General features: G+C 35.3%; 1 protein-coding gene across 1 annotated transcript in view; it reads left to right on the forward strand.

Annotated features, from left to right (window-relative positions):
• LOC127175575 (exportin-5) overlaps positions 1 to 21,906 on the forward strand; it is a 111,423-nt gene that overhangs the window by 4,828 nt on the left and 84,689 nt on the right. Inside the window, exons 6-13 of the mRNA XM_051126726.1 lie at positions 132 to 158; positions 10,742 to 10,927; positions 13,481 to 13,557; positions 20,069 to 20,098; positions 20,195 to 20,288; positions 20,388 to 20,471; positions 20,592 to 20,717; positions 20,800 to 20,890. Coding sequence (XP_050982683.1) covers positions 132 to 158; positions 10,742 to 10,927; positions 13,481 to 13,557; positions 20,069 to 20,098; positions 20,195 to 20,288; positions 20,388 to 20,471; positions 20,592 to 20,717; positions 20,800 to 20,890 — 715 coding nt within the window. The remainder of the gene's footprint in view (positions 1 to 131; positions 159 to 10,741; positions 10,928 to 13,480; positions 13,558 to 20,068; positions 20,099 to 20,194; positions 20,289 to 20,387; positions 20,472 to 20,591; positions 20,718 to 20,799; positions 20,891 to 21,906) is intronic.

Below are 21,906 nucleotides of genomic sequence, written 5' to 3' on the forward strand. Positions count from 1 at the left end.
AATGACAACATATTTCTGAAATCTGTCTATCTATTTATCTGTCTATCTATCTATTACTGTTTGGTGCATGCACTAGAATACTATCATATTCATATCAGTTGACTGAATTTTTGTGCTGTGTTGTTTTCTAGAACTGCATTGCTGGTCAGGAATTGAAGGTGAGTGGAGTTCATGGACACCTATTTAGGCTTTTCAGAATCTTGAGCTATCTCACAATTTTGAGCAATGAGTTCTATGTTTGTCTTGCACTTCTGACTTGTTCATCTGTAATCTGAGTTTACATCTCTAAGTTTTATTCGACCACTGAAAAAAAACAAAAAAACAAAACGTAATTGTGAGTTACCTTGCAATTCTGACTTACTGTAATTGTGTTTATATTTCAAAATGCAGTTGCAATTGCAATTATCTCTTTTTTTTTTTTTTTTTTTTTTAATCTCATGCTAGTGCCAAATAGATATAGTAGGGCTCTTCACACTGCTTATAACCCAGGTTTATCGTTGTTCTAAACACCGCTTTCAACCCTGTGTAAAGGATCGTTTCACACATGTAATTTATAAGCGGGCTTAGCACCGCATTTTACCTGGGGTTATGAAGCCCTGCTCTGGGGCAGGGTTAGCACAGCTTTTGCGGCGTTACCTCTGCATTATGGTGCCAACCTCGTACAGTGTGAAACAGAGTACTGTTAGAATGTTACGGCAAGAGTCCAATCGCAACAGACATCCAATCGGGTGCCTTATATTAATGTGTTTTGGACAGTTACTAAAACACTGCATGCTGTATAAACAGTCTTTTGAGTGTTCGAGGGAAAAATGTCAAATGGTGATCGAAAACCTGTGAACCAAAGTGAAGAAGAGACCATTTCAGTTTTACCTTTATATTCGGAAACATCCATTCTAGAGAACTTGATGTATAATACGTGAATGTGTAGTGCCATTATGTAAACACGTCAGATGCTGTGTTCGTTTAATTATTGCTGTTAGAAAACAGAAAAAAAATCCTGTAAATAAAATGTAATGTAAATTAATCACTTTATTTTTGGACTTATTAAAAGCTTACATATATATATATATATATATATATATATATATATATATATATATATATATATATATATATATATATATATATATATATATATATATATATAAAATGCTTGCCACGCATTTACAATATATATATATATATATATATAAATGTAAATGCTTGCCACGCATTTACATTTGATATATATATATATATCAAATGTAAATGCGTGGCAAGCACACACACTGCACACTTCTGCGCCGTGTTGTTTCTCCGTCTATGCCACAGGTGCAGATTTATGTTTCTGCTGGTCAGTACTCCTACTGCTCACACACTGTATAACGCGCACTTGTAATACCTGAGAGAGAGGGAGAGCATCCAGTTTTGTTCATATAAAACTGAACGCAACTGCACCGCTCTCTCTCTCACTCATAGTGAGGGAAATCCACCTGCGATCCAAGCTGACAGGTTAGGCTACTGAATATGCGCTCTACAATAATAACTTGATCAGTGCGGTCCATGGTGATAGCTGTTCCGGGGCAGTTCTCCTTGCCATAAACATATATGTATATATTTATACACTACCGTTCAAAAGTTTGGGGTCAGTAAGACTTGTAAGAGTCTTTAAAGAAGTCTCTTATGCTCATCAAGGCTGCATTTATTTGATTAAAAATACAGAAAAAAACAGTAATATTGCAAAATGCTTTTACAATATAAAATAATGTTTTTTATTTTAACATACTTTAAAATAGAATTTATTCCTGTGATGAAAAGCTGAATTTTTATCAGCTGTTACTCCAGTCTTAAGTGTCACATGATCCTTCAGAAATCATTCTAATTTGCGGATTTATTATTAGAATGATCAGTGTTGGATAATATCAACAGTTGTGCTGCCAAATATTTTTTGGAACCTGTGAATTTTTTTTTTTTTTTTTTTTTTTTTTTTTTCTGTGATTCTGTGATTCTTTCATGAATAACAAGTTTAAAAAGTACAGTGTTTATTCAAAATATACATATTTTATAACAATGTAAATTATTTATTATTAACTTTTAATAAACTTTTAATTATTAACTTAATACATCCTTGGTGAATAAAAGTATTAATTTCTTAAAAAAACAATAAAAATGTACTGACCCCAAACTTTTGAACGGTAGTGTGTATATATGTATATACATATATACATATATATATATATATATATATATATATATATATATATATATACACACACAGTGCACAGCATAAATGAGTACACCCCCTCTGAATAAATATAAAAGATGTTTTTTTTTTTTTTGTTTTTTTTTGTTTGTTTAATGGTCACTACTATAATTCATGGAAAGATGGCAAAATTAAAATGTATTTAACATATACTTCATAAAAACAACAAAATATATGCCAATATTTTCTGTTAAATAAGTAAATTGGCCAATTTTGTTTAAATTAACAATTTCAGAAATGAGTACACCCTAGATTAAATTCAGCAAATGTATAATATTCTAGTTCTTAGTATGTTCTCCAGAGCTCTCCATGTGCTCTGACCCTTCTTGGCACTGAGTGTACAAGTTCATGACAAATTTTCACATCGGTCCTGTTTAACCCCTGGAGGACGACCTTCCTTAAATGCCCTGGTCTTTAATGGAGAGTTTTGCTCAACTCGTCTCTACAGAGTACCCCACACCCGCTTATCATTGTCATGCTGAAAAAATGCCCAATAATGCAGGGAATGATGGGAGAGTAGCATTTTCAGTTTCAATGCTGTCATAAATTCAGTGGTGTGATGCTTCGGGGTCCGAAATGATTGGCTTGGTCTCATGAGACCAGAGTATGGATTCCTAGAAGGCTGTATTTTGACTTTGGAAGGCTACATATGGGCCTTGGAAGAGGTTAAATGAGTTTATTGTGCTTTGGTTACAGTAGGTAATTCTAGTGGTGACAACAACCATGCATGTCACCTCTTCAGGCTGCGTCATACTCTGTGAGATCTTTTCATAGATTTTGCCGGCTCTGAGACTACTTGCATGGTATTTCTCATGCTCTTTTTCTAGCAGAAATTTACTCATTACTAAATGAAAACCTTTTTGAATGTCGTTGCTACTTCTGTTATATTTTCACACTTAAAACTATAATTTGGTTTTCCTGTTGTACTATTGTCCTATTTTATGCTAAGAAATAAGTCACCTGGAAGTACTCTCCCAAGTGGTTTCATTGTTGTCAGCATTAAGCCTGAGTATGACTCGGTAGGCTATAAAAACACTTTTAACTGTCACGAAATTAACTCATCTTTAAAAGTTTTGGTTCAATATACTTACCTGATGATCAAAAAATAGCCTTAAACCTGCTTTTTTTTTTTGTTTGTTTTATTTAGTAACTTTCAGGAGCGTAGAGAGGTCAGAGATCGCACTGCACTGCTTACATATATAAACTTCTTGTAAACGCTTCCCAGTGACTTTTATTAATAAAATAGCCTAGATACTAGATCGCTACATTATATACCTCGGCAGAGAGGAGACGCAGCTTGCAGGTATGCACACACAACTGTCATCTCTCTCTCTCTCTCTGTTGATAATTATTTGAAAGAAATGCTATAATTTATTCAAATAAATGTGATCTTACCGCACTATTTCATCTCCGTGTCTGATTTGAAGTGGTCAGAATGCAAGAGTTAACGAGCTGTAACTGACGAAAATAATTAATGTCAATAATATCAATTTTTACACATTTGGTCAAATATTGTGCCGTTTTAACTTGTCTGTAACTAAAATAAATTCATAGAGGCATCAGCTGGAATCAGTGATACTTGCATTCAGTCATAAAAAAGATGGCATTAAACAGGTATTTAAAATATACTTTAATTTGAAGCTTTAATGTAAAATTATTGCAATATAAAAAAATCTAAAATTAAAAACTTTAATGTCAGGTAAGATTAATCGTGATTAATTTCAGAAAAAATGTGTGCTTATTTAAGTTTTATTTAATCGATCGACACCATATATAATATTTTTTGATTTAGCAACTTCATAGAGAACGCAGTTCATGGTTTGAGTGCTTTGAAAATGAAAGTGAAAATGGCACAGCCATGATTTCCTTGCATTTTTAGACACTGGGAGCAGTGAATTCTATTTAGAGTGCTTTGTATTAATTAAAATATTGATATTTGATGCCAGATATTGATTCTCATATCGCATGGTGAAGGACGACGATATATCGCCATATCATTATTTTGTATTATATATTTATTTATTTTAGGATATTTTTAAAACCTCACTTATAAAAAATTAGAAGTGTAATTAATCATTTTTTTTCAAATGTTATAACGTTTCCTGAGGTGCAGTTGTAATATTAATAGTATTTTCACATCAAATATGTAGCAATGAAAGGCCATTTCTACCCTTATACATGGTATGGTATATATCAGGGGTGCCCAACCCTGTTCCTGGAGATTGACCTTCCTGCAGAGTTTAGTTCCAGCCCCAATCAAACACACCTGTCTGTAATTATCAAGTGCTCCTTCAGATCCTAATTAGCTGGTTCAGGTGTGTTTGGTCAGGGTTGGAGCTGAACTCTGCAGGATGGTCGATCTCCAGGACCAGGGTTGAGCACCCCTGGTATATATGGTGTTCTTCAGTATTGTCTCTAGATGCCTTAAGGAATACATTTTGTGCTAGATGAGATTATGGACTTTTGAAAATGATGTTTTATGCAATGTGTAAGTGAATGAAAGTGAATGAAAACATCCTGCAAAGTTTGAAAATCTGAAAGTACACCATGCATAAAGTTATTGTCTCTCAAAAGAAAGAGTCGACTCTGAGTCATTTAAATGAGTCTTTTTTTTTGTTTGATAGGACAGTGGAGGTAAATCTGTCAGGGTACAGATAGGGTAATTTGAAAAACTCCCATCTCAATTTTTCCTCCAACTTCAAAATCGTCCTACATCGATGCGAAAGTACCAACCGAATGTTTATGAAGTGAACATGCAAGGAGGGTCAAACACACTTTACAGAAAAAAAAAAAAAAAAAAGGTAAAGCGATGTAGGATGATTTTGAAGTTGGAGGAAAAAGTGGGTGTTTTTTGACATACCCTAACTGTCTTGAACCGGAGTGCACAGAGTAGGCATGCACATCACAGAGCTAGACAAGATGAGCATTTGTGGTTAAAACATGTATAATTATTATTATTATTTTTTTTTATTTATTTATTTATTTATTTATTTATTTATTTATTTTTTAAGAAAGTGGCCGATCGTTTTGCTAGATAAGACCCTTATTCCTTGGCTGGGATCATTTAGAGCCATATGCAGCTGCATTGAAACTGCATTCTTAAAGGGGTTATCAAATGCCCATTTTCCACAAGCTGATATGATTCTTTAGGATCTTAATAAAAAGTCTATAACATAATTTAGTTAAAATTTCTGAGTGGTAGTGTAAAAAAGCACCCTTTTTACCTTGTCAAAATCAGCCCTGTTCCCTTGCGTAGTAGACACAATGGCGGCCAGAGTTTGACAGTTATAGCTCAGCCAGGGCGGGTCTAAGGTAAGACGGGCTTGTCAATCAACTATCGTGGGAGCGGCCGTTGTCGGTGTGATGTCACACAGACAAGAAGCTGAGAATGGCTTGATTTGAAAAAGGATATTTCTTATAAAGATTACAAAAATACCACTGGGTGGATTTTTATCATTATAGGGCGTTGTGTACACACACTGCCAACACATTTATGTTCAAACAAGAAGTAAAAGTGAGTTTTGCATCTCTTTAACCTTAAATCTGTTGAGCACCATTGAAGTCCACTATATTTAGAAAAATCCTGGAATGTTTTCTTCAAAAAACGTAATTTCTTTGCGACTGAAGAAAAAAGACAAATCCTTTAAAAATGTTGCTCTGATGTGCTCTTTAGCATGCAAAATACGTATTTAGTTGTGTGTGTTGTGGTCGCTCCTCACAGCATGTAGGACTCTGGCTAACTGGCTGTGTTGACAAATAGTGAATGCTTGTCGTTATTACTTGGAGTTATGATGAAGAATAGAGCAATATGTTGGTGCATATACCAACGCATATAAACGCATATACCATGGCTGTTTGGGTGTTTAATGTAATGGTGATGGACGCTCCATTTCCAAAATGCACTGCACGCAGTAGACCAATCACAACAGACTAGGTCATCAGACCAATCACCGCAGATTAGTGTCACGCAAAGGAGGGGTTTGGAAAAATACATTGTTGAGCGAATCGTTTGGGAATTGATGAGCAAATAAGGTAAAAATAAATGCATATTTTAAGACAATGAAAATGTTTTTTTTGACCTCGCATGCATGTCAACCTGTTGTTGGATTCAATTCATTTTAATAAACATTTAAATTCATTCATCATAAAGCAAGTTCTTCTACGTCTTCATTTTATTCAATCTAGCCATAAACCTGAATGAAATGGTATAGAACATTGTTTATTTTTCCGTATTAAGACATAGGGCTGGTCTAGTGCCTATTAAAAGAAGCATTGGTCTTTGTACTGATCATTAAATATGTAGCACCCGTGTCTACAAGAGAAGGGATGGAAGGCAGTTGAACTTAGTTAAACAATATTATATAAATTGACAATTTGACTAGGTGTTTGACTAGCTGTCTACTAAAAGCAGAATATTTTTTTCAGCTAGTCTTATGCCTTCCTGCTCTAGATTGGTGAAAAAAGGAAAAGCATTTTATCATAAAACAATGTGAAACAATTCATACAGTTCAAATACTTGCACAAAGCATTGGTAAGAGTGGTCTTTTTCTGCTTGTATATTCTGAAGTTACAATTAAATGAGACCGTTTTAAAATTCTTGGGTTACAGATATAATGAATTTGCCAGTTCATTTGTTGCAAATGCAGTAGTTGGCTTTTGGTGTCTATACAACACCATACAACCGTACCAATTTTAAGTAGCGAACTGTGACTCTTGAGCCTAGGCCCTCTTCTCTACCCTCATTGGGGGAAAAACAAACTACCAGCCTAGCTTACTGTGTCCTCTTCTAAAAGTAATCTTTGACAATTCCACCGCTGAAGAAGTTGCTAATCCAGTCACACACTGGTTGACATGCAGCCCTGCACCTTGCCGCACCACATCTTTACAGTCCATGTACATTGTTTTCTGTGACTATATGCACACCGGCAGCACCACCGGCGACTGTCTGCGGATCCCACCTGCGTTCCTTTAAGCCATTCAGTGAATAGGCAGATTTTTTTTTGTTTTTTTTTTTGTTTTTTTTCCACAGAAATTGTTTATTTTATATAGATGATACTTCTCAAATTAAGAATTGCTTAATTAAATATAGTAACGATTTTTTTTTATAAAAAAAAATTTTTAAAACATTTAAAAATTTTAAATATTGTTTTTACAGTAAGTTAGGCTCTAGAGGGCTTACCTAGGTGGCCCTGACGGTTTCCCACTAACAATTTTGCTATATTACATGTCAGACATTTTGAATTGTTCGTCAGATAAATATACCAAATAAGGCTCTTACATCATCACTTAGACCAGTGTTTCTCAAACACTGCATAGTTTGTTTGTGTCTCTAAACTGACACCCATTTCAGGCCTTGGAGTTTCTTTTAATGAGCTGATGAGTTGAATCAGGTGTGTTTGATTAGGGAGAGACACAAAATGTACAGTGTTGGGGAACACCCAGGATCAGGGGTGAGAAACAAAGAGGCTACGTCTACATTATTTTAAAAACATTTGGATTAATTCATTTTAAAACGCTCTCCGTCCACTTTATTGTTGTCAAGCGTTTTCCAAAAGTTTCTTATCCACACTGAAACGTAAGAATGTTAAATTCGCCTTACTGGACATGTGTAAAACCTTATAAAAGCTCACTTAGATGATACAGACAGAACAGACATAAGTTTTCACGCATTTCTTCTAACAGGATCTTTTATTTACGGAAATATTCACTGACTCATCCGTATTGCGCTCACTTATGTTTGATCTAAAAAGCAGCTGCCCTCTGTTAAGAGGTGATGTGGAGTGAGGAGATGTTGGGGTAATTTTTAAACAAAATAGAGCTATGGCTGAACAGGGAGTCCAGAGAGCCATGACAGAGCAGCCTCCATGGCCTTGGCCTCGACTCTCTCTGCTTGGCCACAATGGCCGGAGCCCTATAGGCCCCCCAAAAAAATACCTTGGGGGAAATTTCGGGTTCTGAGGCCCTCTGTGGGCCAGACATAGGAACAATGGCCTCCCCTGGGCTTGACTTGAGATCTGAGGTCCCTGGGCCAGAACAGCGGCCCTCTCTAGGCCGGACAGGGGAACAGAGTCTCTCTCTGGACTAAATGTTGGAACAGAAGCCCTCTTTAGGCTGGACTTGGACACTGGAGCCCTTTCTGGGCTGAGCATGGAACTGGAGCCTTCTCTGGGATGGATTAGGGAACTGGAGCCCTCTCTGGGCTGGACTTGGGAACTGGAGCCCTTTCTGGGCTGGACATGGAACTGGAGCCCTATCTGGGCTGGACTTGGGAACTGGAGCCCTCTCTGGACTGCACATGGGAACAGGAGTCCTCTCTGAGCTGGATTTGGGATCAGAAGCCCTCTCTAGGCCGGACACAGGAACAGAGTCTCTCTCTGGACTGGATGTTGGAACAGAAGCCCTCTTTGGGCTGGACTTGGAAACTGGAGCCCTTTCTGGGCTGGACATGGAACTGGAGCCTTCTCTGGGCTGGACTTGGGAACTGGAAGCCTTTCTGGGCTGGACATGGACCTGGAGCCCTCTCTGGGCTGGACTTGGGAACTGAAATAGACTTTAACCAAAAACCAAAGGAGATACACACAGACGTGGGGAATGACAATAGACACCGGACGACTAGAAACTGAACTGAACACTCTTTTAAATAACCAACTAAACCAGGGGATCACAAGACACACATGGGGGGCTGTTTCATTACCAAGTAAACTAGGCTCATTTCAGTTAGTCTGACTTATTGTCACTTGATTTGGTTTCAGAAAGCAAATTTACCATAGCTCAAGCTCAGTCACTCTGGCAACTAATGCTGGGAAACTAACCTGCTCCGGAGCAGGCTAACTGTCAGGCTAAGCTAAGTTCTTATAACACTGACCGATAGGAACGCACTGATATTGCCATTGACTCTCTCACATACAATTATTTATATAATACAATTACTTTATTATCAGTCCAAAAATAAAAGTATACAGAAAATGCTATCAAATACATAATAATATAGGCTACAACCGATTGTATTTAATGTACTATATATATATATATATATATATATATATATATATATATATATATATATATATATATATATATATATATATATATATATATATATATATACATTTTTTTTTTTTACATTTTTTTTTTTTTTTTCTTATTTTACGATGTATGAAATTTTTTTTTAACCTAGTTGCTACTTGCGCATTCAGTTGATCAGCAGTTTCTAGCAATGCAGCCTTTCTCTCGGGTTTTATGACAGCTGTACCTTTATGGTTATTAGTAGGCTATTAAAACATTACAATCTAAAATTGCTCTTTAAAGCATTAAAGCACTGAAAACACTAAATTAAAAGTTAAAATCACTTGAATTAAAAATGACAATAAATAATAGTAACAGACTACATTTTAACTGGTAAAAGGAATACACATGAACTCATTTGAGCTAGTAGACTAATTAGGGCTGTGTTAGCCAGCTTACATTTTATTTACAGTTACTGCTATCATAAAAATACAACAGCGCTCGTTCACTTGCCTACTCCGGACAGCAAAATGCATTTATTTGCAGGACTTTCTAACATTTACAGATGAAGAATATAACTGTACGTTATGCACTGGGGAAAACACAAATATATTCGCTGTTTGCCATGGTGGATCAGTTTCATCCATAATCGGGGTTGACATTATCTTGACTCACTGAACCTGGATCAAATTAGTGAGATTATGTGAACTTCAGTTGCCGCTTATGGAACCGCTTTAGTCCCAATTGTTAGGTTATTTCAAGTCAGGTCAGGTTTTGGACTTTAATTCCTGCTTTTCTTAGCTTCTTTTATGAAACAGTCCCCTTGGAAACAATTAAACACAATAGGAACAGGAATAGGATAGACCAAATATGGGCATGAAACACACAAGGGAAAAACTAGGACATAAAACACTTGGGGAGTAAAACAAAACACTGAACAGTCCATTGACAAGATTCTCTCATGTTTTGCTGAAGGACAGCAATTGTGAGTAAATTTTCTGTCATCTTTTTAGGACTGTGATATGAAGAGTGTACAAAGTAAATATCTTTAGCAACAGTGGCAAAGTGGATAGCACGTATCGGGCACAATTCCCGGTATAAACATAAGATGTCTGTTGGTACAATATGCGTCAAATTACTAAACGTGTAAGCGTATTCAAAAAGCCTTCCGTTTTTACAGTCCACACTACAACGTGAAAACAGTATTTTCAAATGTATCCACTCTGGAGAGCATTTTCAAAATCTGTTTTCCTTGACAAAAACGCCATCTTAGTGTAGACCGAAGGCCAAAACGGAGAGAAGAATATTCATTTTTAAACAAAAAACGTATTAGTGTGGACATGATTTAGTCTGATTTAGACTGTAATAGCTGAGAGTTATTAAAATATTTTCACTGTATTTAAGAATACGGTGCTAATTGCTTCTTGGTACATTTTCTTACTCTGCTCTGCTTAATCTTATTTGCGAGATTAAATGATCTTTTTTTTTCTCCAGGCAAAAGCTCACTGGCGAGTTGGTGTGGCCACTCTCAATACTCTGGCTGGCTACATTGATTGGGTTGCTCTGGTCCACATCACCAGTGATAACTGCCGCCTTTTGGAAATCTTCTGCCTGTTGCTGAGCGAACCTGAGCTTCAGTTGGAGGCTGCAGAGTGTCTACTAATTGCCATTAGTAGGAAAGTGAGTGCTGAGTGACTGCTATATTTACATCATAAAACACACTCTTTTCAGCTGCTTTTCTCAAATAATATTCCTTATATTTTATTAATTTGTTTGTTTGTTTATTCTGCAAGTCATTGCTGTCAGTGGAGTCTAATTCACATATACTTGGGTCATTTTGTTAGATTAAGAGCCAGTTAAACTTAAAAACTCACTGTGCACACCAGGGGTGTCAAATTCAGTTTGTGGAGGGCTGCTGTCCCGCAGAATTTATGCTGCATTCAAACCATGTCATAATTACCGCAGACTTGAGATGACAAGACTAGATTTTCTATTTGGAGCTGTTCACGTCCTCAGACTGGGAATTTCTATAGCACTACTGTCAACTGTCACATGGTACAAGTAGGAGCAAACAAATGAACGAAATGAAGTAAATGAATTCAAACGCTGGCGTATACACTGTGCATCTAAGAGCTGCAGATGTCACAGAAACATCTTTGTCATGTTCTTTTATCATACATGTACCTTATTTAGAAAATAATAATAACAGTAACACTCAAAATGACTTAATATTGTAATTACACATACCTCAGCACCAACTTTGTAGTTTTATCAATGGTAAATTATTTACTTTCATAATTTTTAGTATGTTCATTGAATTCATTGGATTCAAGGACTGGAGCGAGGGATCAGTTCATCTAGACAGACAACAGGATAAATCCAACAAACAGTCCAAAAACCAAGGTACACAGAATCAGGACGAATGCTCAGAGATGCAGTTCAACACTTAACAAGACTTTGCGGAAACACAGGGTATAAATTGGGAGAGATAAACAGGATAACAAGGTAACAAGGGGGAGGAGATAATTAAGCACCATGGGAACTAAGGGGAACCATGACAACAAACAAGGCAGAGGGGCAAACAGCAGACAAGACCAGACCAGGAATAGTGGAAAATGATTCCAGAAGTGGCAGTGGAATGGAAGGAGTGCCCTCTGGTGGATGTCCAGGGCACTCCAGCGGGTGATAGTAACATTCATAATCTTTAAATACTAATAAAATGCTGGCAACAAAAATAAACTCACATTAACGTTTTTAATGTATTTATTATTTTTAGTATCTTGAAACTCGGCTGAGCAGTGTTTTGCGAGCAGATGATGATAATGGTCTTAGTGCACCATCAGGCGACCGTTAGGTTTACATTAGAATGAGCTACCTACAGGTGGTTAATAAATATTTTTAAATCATCTGCCTAATTGTAATCACATCTCTAGCATCTTTTGTAAGTTGATAACAATGTCACCTCTGTAATTTAGTAATACATTAAACTGAGTTAATGGCTACATAATGTATTTTAATATTAATAATGCATTAAATGAACGTTTAAGCATGGACAGCACGTGTAACGTCCGAGAGCACTACAAAATCGCTGACATTCGATATAGTGCACTATATAGGGAATAGGGGACTTCAAAATAGTTTCAGACACAGCTCTAGAAACCTCTAGGTAGGTGTTTTAGAGCTGGTTAGAACGAAACTTAAGGACAGTGACCCTCCAAGACCCCTCCAAGAGTTTGAAACCTTTGGTGTGAACCTTTAAATCATAATACCATATCATATTAAGAGCCAGGTGGCCATGAACTCTCGGTGTATACTCTTTAATCATGCAGCAGTATCAAAATTGATTGATATGTACTTAAACCTTATTCTTTATATATCCCACTGAAAGATTTCCCTGGATGTGTAATTGTCTCACCTGAAAAACTGCATATATCATGCATCAGTTTTAATTTATAGTCATGTAGGCACTGTAGCTGATTATCTTCTCGAACGAAAAGTCAAGTATTGTAATGTTCATTAACCATGTTCTCAAATCATGCTCTTATAATAGTAGTATCAGTAACATGTATTCCTTTCAGCAATAGTAAGTTTTAAGAATAAATGTTCATGAGTACAATCTTAACATTATTAACTGGACAGGCAAATATAATAGATACTTCACCCAAAACTGAAAATTCTCTCATCAGTTACTAATGCTATAATCCATCTCTGTGAGATCATATAATGCAAATTGAAGCTTAACACCAAAAAACACCATTCAGAGTGATCATGGCAGTAACCTGTATAATCCCAGTGGATAAATCAGTGTTTTCTAAAGGGAAACAGTTTTTTTTCCCTTCAATTTATTAATCCTGTTACGTGTTATATCTCTCTCTAAAATTATTACTCATTTTATTGTGCCTGTTGTGTCAACCTCTTAGTTTGCCATGTATAAGAAAAGGGGAAAAAGGGAAAACAAACAAACAAAAAATTGCCTGGCAATTTTGGGGCTTGCAGATGAGAGATCTGTTTAGCTAATCGGTAAATAAAAAGTATCATTCCATCTTTGTATTTGTTCTTGTAGTAAAACGTGACAGTATCGACTTGTTCACATTTTTGAAGGCTGATTTCAGTTGGCTGTAAAAAGCATATAATGCTTGACTGACGCTTTTGAAAGAAATTACCAATGGCGTAACATGGGAAACCAATAGGGCGCAACACTGTTTTGACTGAGCATGTTCTGTACTTCCACAGGGAAAGTTAGAGGAGAGGAAGCCATTCATGGTACTCTTTGATGAAGTTGCCATGAACTACATCCTGTCTGCTGCACAGTGAGTAAACGTCTTACTGTAAATCAGGAGGGCCATTGTATTGTATTGTATTGACTGTAGCTCAAGCCCAGATCAAACTCTCTTGACATTTTCTATTAGTCTCTGAAGACCTTGGCTGCATCCAAAAGCTGAAAAATGCTAACTCCACATATGATGTTAACAAGGCATGTCCGAATCCAATGATCGTTTCACATCCTGTGATGTACCTAAATCTGAACAATTTTTAAAGACATCATAGGTGTGTACTCCTTTGCCTGTAATGTCCCGTTATCTTGTGCATTTTATATATGTGACCCTGGACCACAAAACCAGTCTTAATTAAGTAAAGATCATGCTCCATGAAGATATTTTGTAAAATTCCTACTGTAAATATATGAACTTAATTTTTCATTAGTAATAGACATTAAGAACTTTATTTGGACAACTTTAAAGGCAATTTTCTCAATATTTTGATTTATTAATTTTTTTTTCCTTTTTTTTTTTTTTTTGCACCCTCAGATTTCAGATTTTCAAATAGTTGTATCTCGACCAAATATTGTCCTATCCTAACCAACCATGCGTCAATGGAAAGCCTATTTATTCAGCTTTCAGATGAGATCAGAGGTTGCACTAGACTTTAACACTGTCCGTCATTTTGACGGACACGGTCGTAAAAATTCTGTCATGATCTATTATTACCTGTCATTTTAATTTTCATATTTTAATTATAATAACATATTTAATTGCTTTTATTTTTGTTCACAGTGTTTAAAAACAACAAAATATGCTAGGGCTGGGTAAACAAAAAAAAAAATTATTTCTCGATTTTAATAGATTCTCATTTTAATGAACCAATGTCAATTCTTAAATCACAATCAATCTTTTGGTCTATGCTGTTTTCAGTTGATGAATGAACAGTACATAGTGCGTCTTCCTTCCAATAAATAGCAATAGGCTAGGCTTTGTGTTACATTTGATATGAAGTCTCAGATTTCAAATTCTGTCCATTTCATTAGGAAATTCAAGCAATAAATACCGTTTTGACGCTCTTTAATGTGGCATGATCGATCGTTGTGGCTTCTGTGTACTCGCCTGTGCGTAATGTATCCCTGCTCTGCTGCCAGACTGGAGAGCTGATATATATCAGAGGTTGCGTTAGACTTTAACAGAGTCCTAAAAATTCTGTTATAATCCATTATTACCCATCATTTTAATTTTCATATTTTAATTATAATAACTTTTAATTGCTCACATTAAATTAATTTGTTCACATTTTCATTTTTAATTATGAACATACAGGACGATATAGGCTTATGCATTTATTTTGAAGAGAACAGATGAACAGATGAGACTGTGTAACGTTTCATGTTCAACACTGATAGCGATTTTAATATATTCTAATTTTTATGAACCAATATTGATTCGTAAATCCCAATCGATCTTTTGGTCTATGCTGTTTGTTTTCGGTTTATGAGTGAACAGTACATAGTGCGCCTCACATCCAATAAATCGCAATAGGCTAAGCTTTGTGTTACTTTTGATATGAAACAAAGTCTCAGATTCTGTCCATTTCATTAGGAAATTCAAGCAATAAATACCATTTTGGGGCTCTTTAGTGTGGCGTGATAGATCGTTGTAGCTTCTGAAGCAAAAGATATGCAACGGTTTAATTTTTGTTCTGGATCCAGTGCTCTGCTGCCACACTGGAGTGCACTGGCCACCAACTGGACAGGGGTGGGAAGTACAGTTACAAGTTACAATAGATCAGCCTCAGTGGAATCTGTCAACATGATGGATGGCTTTCAGATTTTTCCGTCACTGATTTAAAAAAAAAACAAAAAAACAAAAAAACAACAATTTTCAGTTAACGCGACCTATGTATGTATATATGTATGTGTGTATACAGTGCACACCGTAATTGAGTACACCCCCTCTAAAACTTAACAAATTCACCAATTACTTCTTACTTAGAAGACATATTAAAGTTCTTTGGAGATACAGTGTTAACAAGCCATCTTAAATTACCAAATTACCAAAGAAGAATGTCAAAATTATTTAGGAAAACATAATTTTCTTATCGAAGTGATAATTTTTTGTTGCAAAAATGAGTACACCCTCCTGAAAGTTTAAAAAAAAAAAAAAAAAGATAAAAAAAAGTGTAGGTTTTAGGCAGTTTATGATCAACATATATGTTTATTGAACCAAAACTTTTAAAGACAAGTAATTTCCTGACAAATAGCCTACTGAAACTTCCAGGAGATGTATTTCTTAGCATAAAAGAGGACAGTGGTACAAAAGGAATACCAAATTATTGTTATAAGTGTGGAAATATAGCAGAATATAGCACTGACATTCAAAAACAATGGGCTTGTGAAAAGGCTCCTGGGTAACACTTTACTTGAAGGGGTGTGCATAAGACTGACATAACCCCTTCATAATAGTGACATGACACATGACATGTTTTATGCATGATTGTGACAACTGTCATTAAGTGTCTTTTGCTCATTTATGTCATTTTTAATGCAAAGATGACATTGTTCGAGATGCCTTTGTTATGAAAACTTGACAATGCCAAGACAATGTTGTACTATATGACAGCTATATATGTTATATACTAAATATGTTGTACTATATGACAACATTTGTACAGAAAGATATGAAAGTGAACTAATATGTTGTTGTAAGGAAATGAATTAAAAAATGGGAAAAAATGTAAGAAATAAAAATGCATGTGCACCTGTTGTGCAGTTATTTATCAAACCAGATAAGAAGGATCAGTCTATTAACTGTCCAAGAGAACTTGATTCCAGTGATTGAGAAAAAAATAAAATAAAATACAGCACAACCCTTATTAAAGAACTGATCTTGTTTTACTTATTTTTTTAATACCATCGTGGCCGATGTGGCAACACTTGGCATCTTGAATGCCAGTGGGTCTTCTGTATTGTAGAGGTTGATGGTATTTCCAGAAGCCCCTTTCTGAGACCCTTCAAGCACCGCTGAAGGCAAATACTTGAAGGCCAAATTCAATGACACATCAGACCCAGAACATCAATCCTTACGGATGAATGGCACGCCTACAAGAGACAGCTTACCCAGTACGGATATCGTCAGTATTCTGTCTGCCATAAAAGACACTTTGTTGATCCAGGGACTGGCGCTCATACTCAGCATATTGAGTGTGCATGGCAGAATTAAAAGTTGGAAATATGTGACCCTGGACCACAAAACCAGTCTTAAGTGGCATGGGTATATTTTTAACAATAGCCAACCATACATTGTTTGGGTCAAAATTATTGATTTTTCTTTTATGCCAAAAATCAGTAGGATATTAAGTAAAGATCATGTTCCATGAAGATATTTTGTAAATTTCCTACCATAAATATATCAAAAACTTATTTTTGATTAGTGATATGCATTGCTAAGAACTTTATTTGGACAAATTTAAAGGCGATATTTGATAAAATTGATAAAATCAATATATATATTTTTTTTTTTGCACACTCAGATTCCAGATTTTCAAATAGTTGTATCTAACAAACCATATATCAATGGAAAGCTTATTTATTCAGCTTTCAGATGATATATAAGTCTCAATTTAAAAAAAATAACCCTTATGATTGGTTTTGTGGTCCAAGGTCACATATGGCGTCATAGAGGAAATCGCACTCCTCACAATGATAGACTGGCACCACTATCCACTGTCCACTGTCTTGGGTTTGATGATGTCATCATGATGACTTTTCCATGATGTAAAAAAGCATGTCAAGAAAATATAAATGTGTGGGATGCTGTAATTAACTGTTTTTGCAGTGATATGGACCAAACTCTGCATGACTTAACCCACCATTGTACTGTTTTAATTTTATCACAAACAATGTCACCTTTGCATTAAAAATGACATAACTGAGCAAATGACACTTAATGACAGTAGTAATAAACATGCATAAAACCTCCTTCATATTCATGACATGCGTCATGTCACGATTATGAAGGTGTTATGTCAGTCTTATGCCCACCCCTTCAAGCAAAGTGTTACTGCCTCCTGAAATAATCAGGTCTTCACTTTAAGTTTTAATTTAGTGATGAGTGAGTTTTTGCTAGAAAAAGAGCAGGAAAAATACCATGCAAATGTTTTAGACCTGGCAAAAGCTATGAAAAGAGTGATGCTTTATCTCACAGAGTATGACATAGCTTGCAGAAGTGACATGGATGGTTGTTGTCATCGCTAGAATTACCTACTGTATCCAAAGCACAATAAACTCATTTAACCTCTTCCAAAGCCCATATTTACAAAATATAGACTTCTGGGAATCCATACTCTTGTCTCAAGAGACCAAGTCAATCATTTCGGATCCAAAAGCATCCAAAATATTCTAGTGTTGCTAGAGGAGGAGTACAGTGAGAAGTGCCTGGTTCCCATAGTGACGTTCAGTGATGGTAAAGCTCTTGGGATGTATGAGTGCTGAAGCTGTGAGGGAGTTGTGCTTTATCAATGCTGTCATCAATTCACACACCACTTTGTGATGTAATACAAAAACTTTAAACAGAAGATGCTACCCTCTCCTTTGCATTGTTGGACATTTTTTTCAACACGTCAATGAAGATATTCATTCTCCCAAGGTGAAAATCCTTCAGTGGGCATGTATTTCACCCAATCTTAACACTCTCGAGCAGCTGTGGGAGATTCTGTAGAGATGAGCTGAGCAACACTCCCCATTAAGGACCAGGGCATTTAAGGAGGTTGTCCTCCAGGAGTTAAACAGGACAGATGTGACATTTTGTCATGAACTTGTACTCGCAGTGCCAAGAAGGGTCAGAGCAGTATACTAGAATATTATACATTTGCTGAATTTAATCTAGGGTGTACTCATTTCTACAATCCTTTAAACAAAATTGGCTAATTTACTTATTTTACAGAAAATATTGGCATACATTTTTGTTTTGTTTTTATTAAGTATATGTTTAATACATTTCAATTCTGCTATCTTTCCGTGAATTATATTAGTGATCATTAAGAAAATACATCTTTTATATTTATTCAGAGGGGGTGTACTCAGGGGAAACCTGGCTAGTTAACGTTAGCATGTATGGTGACCTGGAAGGGACATGTTTTTTTTTTTTTTTTTTTTGACTAGTGTTAAATCAGAGAGAGAGAAAAAAAAAAGTGAGAGGGGGAACATTTTAGAAGAGCGAAAAAGAGTGAAAAAAAGTTTAAGAAAAAAAAAGTTTTTAAAGGAAAAAAAAAACATTTTTGGTAAGAAAAAAAATTCTCAGGAAAGATCAAAGACAATATACAGTCATGTGAAAAAGTTAGGACACCCTATTAAATTCCATGGTTTTCTGTATCAGGACATAAAAAATTATCTGGTCCTTGGCAGGTCTTAAAACTTGGAAAATAAATCCTCAGATAAACATCATCCCATGACACAGTGCCACTATTTATTTAACAAAAATAAAGCCAAGATGGAAAAGCCATGTGTGACAAAGTTAGGACACCCTATAATTCAACTGCCTGTAGATCCACTTTTAGCAGCAATAACTTGAAGCATTCATTTTCTGGAGAGGTGTCTGTTTTAAATGTCCTCTACGTGTGAATAAACTTCAGATTGTTTGGAAATGGCTGTATTACTCTTCTCAGATTGATGTCTTACCTCCTTGGAATTGTGATAACACACACCTGAAGGCTCCAGACCAGCAAACTGCCAAAGCTTATACTTTTATAGAGGTGCTCAGACTTGCTGATGATCAGTTAATCAAAGGTATTTGATTAGCAGTGCTTGGCTGTTATTTACCCTCTTAATTCCAATGTTAACAGTAAGGGTGTCCTAACTTTGTCACACATGGCTTTTCCATTTTGGCTTTATTTTTAATGACACGGTGCAATTTGTCATGTGTTGTAGTTTATCTGAAGTTTTATTTTTGAAATTTTAAGACCAGCCAAGGACCATTTTTTTAATGATGTCCTAATAAGGAAAACCATGGAATTCAATAAGGTGTCCTAACTGTTTCACATGACTGTATATGTTTTTTTTCCTCCTACCTTGAATTTTTTTTTTATGTTGTGCAAAAATTGGAAAAAGTTGAGCAAAAATAAATATGTACATACATACATAAAGGTGACATTGTGATTGGTGTTACGTTTGTGTGTAAATACATGTTTTAGATCAACTTTTTTTTTCCAGTTGTGTTTTTTTTTTTTTTTTTTTTTTTATAGCAAGAAATTAGTGTTGTAATTAAATATGAATTTAGTTATAACCAAAACACACACTCTATTTTGTTGTGGACCATTAAACTATTAGAAGCCTGTCCTGAATCAGTTTTGGAAGCCTGTGCTGCCTGAAAAGTCATTGTCTGATAGGGCAGCAAGGAAACAAGTTAGCTGCCTAAGATTTCAGGCACAGCCTTGATTAGATTTTTTTCAGGTGTGTATGAGTAGGGTTGAAACTAAACTCTGTGGCCATCCAGAACTAAATGACTGGATACTGTTTGGATGACTGCAAACTGCTCTTTGAATTTTATTTTAATATAGGTCAGCAGGTGGTGCAGCTCTGTGTAACCAGTGAGTTTACATTTTCTCTTAACTCTCAAGCTTAGTTTATAATAACTTAATTTATTTCTGCTGGTTATAACTAAAATTGTCCATCTTACAATTCAGATCATCAGGTGGCATTGTGGAAAGAAGATACACTTTTTTGAAGAGGCTGTGTCAGGTTCTCTGTGCCCTGGGTAGCCAAATCTGTTCTCTAGTGGTGAGGTTAAAGCATAAGCATCACTGTTATCATCTTTAATCCTTTTTTTTCCTCCTAAATATTTTTAAAAAATTTCCTAAATATTTTATTTCTCTGTAGGGTTCAGATATTGATGTACAAGTTCCTGTGAACCTGGATAAATTCATGGAAGCACTTTTTGCCTTCACTACTCATCCTAGCCAGGTTGAGTGACATTATAGCTACCAAGTGAAACTCACTGGTCGACCTTTTTTGCTAAATTTTGACTACTATGATTACTATGCATTCCATATTTATTCATTATTTATATATTATTTAAAACAGTTTCTTAGGTCGTCCACACAAATGACCTGGGGAAACCTATTCCGACATGAAATTTTATCAAAGGATCCTGTAGTTGGCCAGATTGCGATAAAATATTTAAGAGCAGCAAGGATCAATCTCGTTAAAGTAAGTGTTGTGTATATCAGACACAGAGCAGCCTTAAATAATAATTCATATCATACTTAATTGCTCTGTTTGCCATTTACAGACTGGATTTCCTTCCAAGAATGATTGTCCTGGTTGTGAATTCTCCAGGGTGGACTTTGATAGTGATGAAGATTTCAACTGCTCCTTTAATTGTGAGTTATTCGTTAGCAACTAATTAGCTAAATTTGGTGTTATTACATCTGTGCTTATAAAAAATGTACACTTTTTTAAGTTCATGAAAATCTGACAATTATCTTTTGTCTAAAGGCTTTTTTTTTAACAAAATTTCAGAACTAATTTGAGTGTAATGACACAAAGATAAATGTGCAATCATATATACCACTCTAAATCTAATTTAACACTTGGCTAGTGTTTTTCACTGGCCACAATTTTGTTTTTGGGAAAGTACATTTTATATGATTAAAGTTTACTATGGCGTGCTAAAATTTACTTGAGCTAGATTTACAACTCTTTTAAATGTAAATGTGCACACCCTAATCAAGACCAAATGAAATTGTGACATAAACACTACAGGTCGTTATGAAATATCTAGCTATTTAGCTCTGATAAAGTTGTGTGTAAAGCTCCTTTTTTTTTTTTTATAAAATCATGCAGTCTATTAAGACATGAAAAGAATAGCTTCTTATTGAATATAATAAATGTGGTGCAGGGTTGTATAAGAGTAACTTAAAAGATTTTAAAAAATCTAATCTTAGTGTAATCTGTTAACTGCACACATAAACCTGTCTGTTTGAATTTGCATTTAACGTGATTACAATTTAATAAAAACGTGAAGTTACTAATTATAATTCTTTAATTTCAATGATTATTCAAACAGTGAACAAATTATATCAAAGAACATTTACATTATTAAAAGGCATTATCTCTGACTTCAATCTGTAACAAGTTTAAACAAAAAACTCTCTCCAAAAAAAACTGTTATATTAATCGCAGATGTCTACACTGTGATAAATCCTTTACCTACGTTATACATACTTCTGCATTTTGTTGTTTATGCTGACAGATTTTGCAAAAATGTAGAATTCAGTCAGCGAGTGTGCACACTGAACAAAACTGACATTTCTAATCTGAATGGCCATTGGCATTCGTAAGATCAAGAGAATCGTTTGTGATTGGTTATAATGTGCAAAGCTGTAAAGTGTTGTTA

The sequence above is a fragment of the Labeo rohita genome, chromosome 13, assembly GCF_022985175.1.
Source record: "Labeo rohita strain BAU-BD-2019 chromosome 13, IGBB_LRoh.1.0, whole genome shotgun sequence".
Taxonomy (NCBI): Eukaryota; Metazoa; Chordata; class Actinopteri; order Cypriniformes; family Cyprinidae; genus Labeo; species Labeo rohita.